Source organism: Martes martes (assembly GCF_963455335.1).
Source record: "Martes martes genome assembly, chromosome: 7".
In the NCBI taxonomy this organism is placed as follows: Eukaryota; Metazoa; Chordata; class Mammalia; order Carnivora; family Mustelidae; genus Martes; species Martes martes.
Window position 1 is genome coordinate 3,217,627 of NC_137894.1, and position 6,919 is coordinate 3,224,545.

Here is a 6,919-nt window from a genome sequence, read left to right on the forward strand (position 1 = left end):
AGTGTTGATGCTCTCGAACCACCGCTCACGCACCACCCAATTCAGTCACGAGGACAGCGACCCTCGCTGCCGTCTGAGTCCGCCGCCCTCCTGCTCCCGCATCAGGAGGGTGGTTCTGCGGAGGTGGGGGGGTTTCCGCACCGCACCACCGCAACCCATGCCCGGAATCGGGCTCCGGGTACAAAGGGGACAGGGTGAAAGCTGAAAGGTTGGGATGAACATCTGTGGTGTCAGAAGGGGAGAACCACCACCGGGGCCAGAGCCACCACCACGACAGAACTGCAACTCCCAAAGCCTCCACCGAGACGACAGCCACTCAGACAAAACTGCCTTGGAGACCCAAACCACCCAAAACCACCCAGGATCCCCAAAACCAGAACCCCTCCCGACACCAGACTGAGGAAACCAGGATGATGGAGAAAGACGAGACAGGACCAGTGCCAGAGAGGACCACTGAGACCAGAGCCACCACCAATTAGACACCACGTGTCTAATTTTAGTGTCACGGTATCCAGTGGGACCTTTCCCGATGCCCAAACGTTGGCCAAAGCGGTGACAGAGAGGAGCCAAGTACCCCACATTCTAACAACACCCGCCTCAGAGCTCGCTTGGGAGCAGCACGACGGGTCCTACTGTCACCTGCCTAGTCTCTAAGGACGACTGAGATGCATTGAAGGAAAAGGGCGCTCCCAGGGACTCCACGGGGGATCGTGCAAGCAGGGGCTGGCGATCCACACCCCACCACGGGCATCGGCCCAGACGGTCTGCCGATAGGACCCTGCCCACCCTACCCGCCACCCCCGGAGCAGTGAATGGGGGCCAGAGAGAGGAGGCCGCGTGGAGAATCTAATGTCTCCACCCTCTGCGGAGTGAGGACGCGTGCGTGGCCGATGGATCGAGTGGACCACACCGAAGGGAGCTGGGGTGTCTTTTTGTAATTGACACACGATGTCGCATTGGTTTCCGCCATACCACACAGTGATGGGGCAAGTCTGTGCGTCCCACTGTGGATCCGGGTATAGACCACCCTGCTGGTACCCTAGCCACAAAGCTGTGCACCGGGCGAGAAGAGCCCAGCAGCAACAGGCAGGCAGAGCCGGGCCTCCTGCTCCAGGAAGAGGGGGTCGTGCAGAGCCCTCTGAAGAAGCCGCACAGGCCACCCGAGGGCACAAGAGGCAGCGAGAGCCGGACGTGCAGCAACCACCACCCAAGAGAAGCATGTAGTTAGGTGGAGAGCTCTTTGCCCTTCTCCCCGTCCCCCTCTGCTATTTCCAAAGCCAGGAAGGCTGCGCCCGGAATAAGAAGTGTCCCAGAAAAGGAAGGAGTGTCCCAGGGCCAGTCCTCGCCACTGGTCGAGGTGGGAAGAGAGCCGACCGCAGCATGACCCCGTCTCATGTGCCCCGAGCCCCGTGTCCACCCTTCGTGAGCCAGAAAGGAGGGGCGGTGTAAGTCAAAGTGCGGAGTCAAAATTTCAAATCGGACTGGACTTTTTTAAAATGGAAAAATTAAAATGAATCTGCCCAAGATTTTGCTAAGGAAGGCAGTGGGCTTGACGAGGCGTGGCTGGAGCCCACGACGGGTGCATGTCTACTCCCACCGAGAGGGGGCCTCCCCATGAGGGAGGCTGCAGGGGAGAGCTGGTCCCCAGGGAGAGGAGCTGGAGCCCCAGGAAGCCTCCAGGGCCCATGACCCAGGGGGCTGAGGGAGCCAGAAAGCTCCTCCAGAAACGCTCCAGAACGAGTCAGGAGAGCTCGACTGCCGACCTCCTGCTTTGCTCTGCGGCCCATCACAGCGACCCGTGGCCAGCGACCAGAAGACGTCAAGTCGTCTGCAGATGCATTAAAGGAAATCTAGTTTCTGTTAAACGAGTTGGCACGGCCCTGCTCGCTGTGGCTCAGCCTCCTGCCTACTGGTCCTCCACCGGTCACCTCGTGGCAGCCCGTACGAGGCAAGGGGACACACTGAAGAACATCTTGGGGCCCCAAACACCGAAGTCCCGACACACCCCAGAGGGGCCGCTTCGAATGAAACCCAGGCTGACCGTAGGCAGACAACCAGGCGTCCAGGAGCAGGGTCTCAGGACTGACTGACCCTTCACTGGAACATTCTCCCTCGGTGCGCGGGGAGACCGTCCTGGCCAATCCCACTCACACCCGGGGCGGGGGGGGGGGGAACCCCTGAGGAGTTCCGCCCCCACCCCCAGCCAGGCAGGACCCCTCTGTTCTGCTGATGCCTCCTGACCGCCCCCTACGGGACCACGGCGGGGACTACAGGCAGCAACTGCCACAGAGACCTCAAGTCCATCACATCCTCACGTCCTGCCAGTCTCTGTTTGTCCGTCCCCTTCGACTTGCAGTGGAGTCACTCCTCCAGACAATTCAATGAGGCAGACTCCCCCCACCCAGATGCCGGAACCGACGCAGAGAAGTCCGTGTGACAGGTCAGGAAGGAGGGGCGCTGGGACTCGAGCAGCCTGAAACCTCCTCTCACGATCCCCCGCGCACACTGCCCCGTACAGGGAGACAACACTGCCAGAGGCGCACAGATATGGAAAAATCCAAAAGAGGTCACTGAGTGATTCAAGCTGGGCAAACACTGCCCTTGGCCAAAGGTCAACAGACTGCCTCAAAGCACATTTAAATTTTATAAGGTGCAAGAAGACAAAACGAAACGCGGTGCCTTGAAACCTCGGCCCCGGCTGACCGGGAATGGAGCCTGTTTCAGATCTGCTGATGGGAAAGAAAAGCGAGTCTCCACCATCTGCCACCACACTGCCCCTCACTGACTACAGAAACCCTTAAGTCACCCCGAAAATACTTAAGACACACCTGTTAGAATGTGTTTATGGAGCAGCATCAATGAAGTGGGATGATGGGGGAGAAACTGCACCTTGAGAGCCAGTTTTCAAGAGCCACCGAAATCGTGGGGCGCCGGAGTTGGAAGAGGCTCAGAAACACCGTGTCCAAGGAAGTGAACTGAGAGGCAGTCTGAGTAATGGATCCCACGGTGCCTGTCTCTATTCAGGGGTGCGTCCTCATTGAACAGACGTGAAAGCCCTTCTAGCCCGCATGCCCAAGAAGTTATGCCTGAAGAGAGGGGTTGCCTTGTTCTAATTCTGACAACGGGCTGTCCTGGGCTAGCAGCAGCCCTGGGGGCACGACACTAAAACGTGCTCTGCACCTTTCCACCGAAGGCCACAGACTTTTTGGCTCAATCCAGGCTGCAAACACATTTGTCTGGCTTTTGGAGCCCAAACCGGGAGGTTTCATAGGAAATCTGGATGGCCCAAGTATCTTGAAAAATTAGGCGATATGGCAATCCCGGGCTTGTGTTGCCACTTGGCAATGACCAGCTGGAGGTAAGCAGAGGCTGCTCTAACTAGACAAAGCATGGGCCATCCACTTTTCCGCTGTCTCCAGTACTCCCTATCGTCTCTCCGGCAATGCTGTCTTCACCCCTTTATTCCAGCCTGCCCTGTTGCCAAGTGAGGATGCAAGAGAGGAGCTGCCCGCACCCCCGACTAGTGGGGAAAACAGCAGTCTAAAGAAAAGACTGCAAAATAGTGTGATATGTGTTGACAGAAGTAAACTCGAAATACTTACTTAGTGACTGAGCTAAGGCCAGAAGTTGGGCTCTGCCCCATTCATTGTGTCCTGGCCTCGAGCAGCCTCGCCTCTCCTGGGCACACACAGACCACCACCCTAGACTGAAAAGACAGGGTCCTGCACAGTCCCAAGTCATGGCTGGCACATGGTATCCAAGTGGCATCCGCGCACTGCTCAGGGCTCAGAGAGGACCCAAGGAATTTGAATTATTCTTATAGCTGAGACAACCAGAAATACCGTTTGCTGGAAGTAAGAGAGAAAACCAGATGCTCTTGGCATAGCATTAATACAAGTCATACCACATCTTAGCTGATCTAGAATAATGCTCCGAAGCAAGCAGAGGGGCGCCTGCCCTTCTCCCTCCCTCGATATTACCTGCAGGAGGGCAGAGTGCATGAAAACCGTCCATATCAGCATCCACCAGAAGCTCTGCCAGGAAGCCATGGGGTCCAGTCTCCTGGGGCTCTCTCTTGAGCCTACGAAAGAAGAAAAAGTTGGCTTTCAACCAGCTCTGCCCGCAGCGGCAGCACCCATGACTTAAGAGACCAGTCAGAGGAACGGATTCTGAGCCTCCCATAATGTCTTGGCAAGGTTTGTGTAGTCCAGGATGGGGCTACAGGTGCAGACGGGTCCACATCAAGGTCAGGAGGGCAGCTGGACCTGCCTGCCATGTGCAGCCCACACCTCCAGGCTTTCCGAAGCTGAGAGGTCTCTACACCAGCCACTTTCCAGCTCATGTGTCAGCAGCAGGGTATGGCTACTGGCATCTGACTCAGGAAGCCAGTGTGGAGCCAAGGATCAGGGCACCTGCCAGCTTCTTCGACTTCAGGCAGAAATGGATCTGAGACCAACGAAGCCAGCCCAGAGAGGGGAAGGGACCTGCCTAAGGTCACACAGCAAGAGGGTGACTGTTCCAGGACTGGAACGCAGGTCTTCTGACAGTTCAAGGCTTTCCCCAGCAGACGACACCGTGTACTGTCCGACCCCCAGATCTGCAGCCGGAGAGGTCTGAGAGCTGAGTCCGGGGTCTCCAGAGGGCACAGCCTCAGCGCTGGCCCAACACAACCTCCCAAAAGTAGGTGAGGGCGAACCAGCGGAGGCCCCCCCGGAGCCCAGGAGGGCCGCGGGGGGTGGGGGCGGGGGTTCTGCAGAGCCCTCCTGACACTTTACAGGGAAATCAGTATGAGTCGAGACTGGAAAAGCAGAGGTCACACTCGCCTCTCGCTTCGCCTCGCGGGCGCCTTGGCGGAGCCGGTGTCCGGGGGCGGGTCGGTGGCTTCGCTCCATCTGGAGAAAGCATTAAGGGCCTGGCCTAATGCGATCCGCAAATGTGCTGCTGTTTCCGACCTGAGGCGGCGACTCTGGGCCGAAGGGAGGCGGCCGGTGCCGGGCCCACGCACCGCGCGCCCCCCACGCACCGCGCGCCCCCCTCGCCGGCTCGGCCCCGGCCGCTCCGCCGCACGCCCCGCCGGCCGGCCACTGCCCCGCGGCGTTTCCTCCCGCGTCCGCGCCTCCCCGGCACCCTGTGCCCGCTCTCCCCGCGGGCGCGTCGCCTGGGCCCCTGGCGCCCGGGACCCACCGGCCAGGCGGCGGGACCTTCCGACGCGCCCGGCTCCCGGCTCCCGGCCGCTGTCAGCCCGTTCTCCGCCCGGGAAGCCCAAGCCCGAAAGCCCCGCTCTCCGGGGCTCGCCCCCAAGGAGGAGCGTCCCCCGCGCGCGGAGAGCCCCGCACAGGTCCCTCCGCGAACGCCCCCGGGCCCCACGGAGCGCTGCGAGGGGAGCGCCCCGGCCCTGGAGGACCCCGGGGCCCGCGAAGGAACCCCCTCCCGCTCCGCGTGCCCTGGCCCTGCTCGGCGGCCACGGCCCCGCGTCTCCCCCCGCCAGGGCCGGCCCTCCCCGGCCTCGCGCGGAGCTCGCGGCACCCACCTTGCGCCGCGGACGCTTCTGGGACGTGCGGCCCGGGCGGCGCGGGGCCGGCGCGCGCGGCGGAGAGGCGGGCGGGAGCGGCCCCGTCAACACCTCGTGCGGAATCCGGCCCCGGGACGTTCCCCGACGCCGGCCTCCCGCCCGCGGCGCCGCAGTCGCTGCCGCCGCCGAGCAGTTAAATGGGGCTGGGACGGGGCCGCCCCGCCTCTCCCGCCCCCTCCGGGCGCCGAGCGGCGCGCGGGCGGGGACCCAGCGGCGGAGGGCGCGCGCCGCCACCTGCACCGCCCGGCAAGTGCACGGCGCGCCCGGCCGCCCTCCGCCCGAGCCGGGGGGCGCCGGGGCGCGAGAGGAGCGCGTGCGGGGCCGGGCCCGGGCCGCTCGGAGCGCGCGGGGCCTCGGCGACGGCGAGACGCGGCTGGAACGCTCCTCCGCCCGCTTCCTGGAAGCCACTCCTCGCCCTGGGCCGGCCGCCAGGCGCGGTGCCAAGAGCCGGGGTTGCCGACGCCGCCACCGCCGCCGCCGGCGGGCGCGCTGGGGAGAGGCGGCCGCGGCCGCGCGAGCCAGCCCGGGGCGCCCCGCCTCCGTCAGGGCCGGCAGGAGGGCTGCCGTCGCCCCCCGCCCCGGCCTCCAGCCGCCCCTCCCGGCCGGCCCGGCGGCCACACCGAGGGCTGCCCCGAGCCGCCGGCTCGTGCCCGCGGGCCTCAGCCGCCCCCGGCCGGGCCGGACCTGAGCGGCGTCCGCGGCCTCCCTCCCGGCCCGCGCCCCTCGGTCCCGGGGGAGACCCCCCGACCCCGCGCCCCTCGGTCCCGGGGGAGACCCGCCGCCGACTCCTGGGCGCGCTCGCCGCGCGGACGTCCGGCTGCCGCGGGCCACGAGCGACCGAGTAGGGTCACCCCCCGGCCGGGTACCGGCAGTCGCTTGCGGGAGCTGGGCTTGCTTGAACCGCGCCGACGGTGAGGGGCCAGGCCCGGGGTTAAGGGTAAAGGGGCGTCAAGACCCGGGACCGGGGAGACTGTCCTTGTGGACTCCCGGAAGTGAAGGGAATAATCAGACACAGTGTTCGTCCCTGGCTTTGGCCTCATCACGGAGGTATCAAGGCAGGGGCCGGGCATCGCTCGGGAGGGCTGCCTTAGGCCCCCACCTGAGTGCGACCCCGGGCTCATTTCCTTGGGTGCCCGCGGGAGCCGGCCACTGTGCTGAGCTCTTCCGGGCCCAGCGGCGTTGGTTAGGATCGTGATTCCCATTTCACAGCGAGGAGGCCGAGGCCCAGGGGATAAATACGTTGCACACAGAGAGTTGCAAAGCTGGGGCTGAAGCCGGTCTCCACTGTTCATCCCTGAGGTTCCTCTCCTGCCTGTTCTGTAGTTGGTACGCTCCCATGAGGGTAGA

General features: G+C 63.7%; 1 protein-coding gene across 1 annotated transcript in view; it reads right to left on the reverse strand.

The window, feature by feature from the left end:
* The window catches only part of ADAMTSL3 (ADAMTS like 3), a 336,362-nt gene extending 330,685 nt beyond the window's left edge, over positions 1-5,677 (reverse strand). Inside the window, exons 1-2 of the mRNA XM_080807956.1 lie at positions 5,531-5,677; positions 3,981-4,081 (exon numbers count right to left, since the gene is read on the reverse strand). Coding sequence (XP_080664082.1) covers positions 3,981-4,049 — 69 coding nt within the window. The 5' untranslated portion in view covers positions 4,050-4,081; positions 5,531-5,677. The remainder of the gene's footprint in view (positions 1-3,980; positions 4,082-5,530) is intronic.
* Between the last annotated feature and the right edge of the window lie 1,242 nt (positions 5,678-6,919).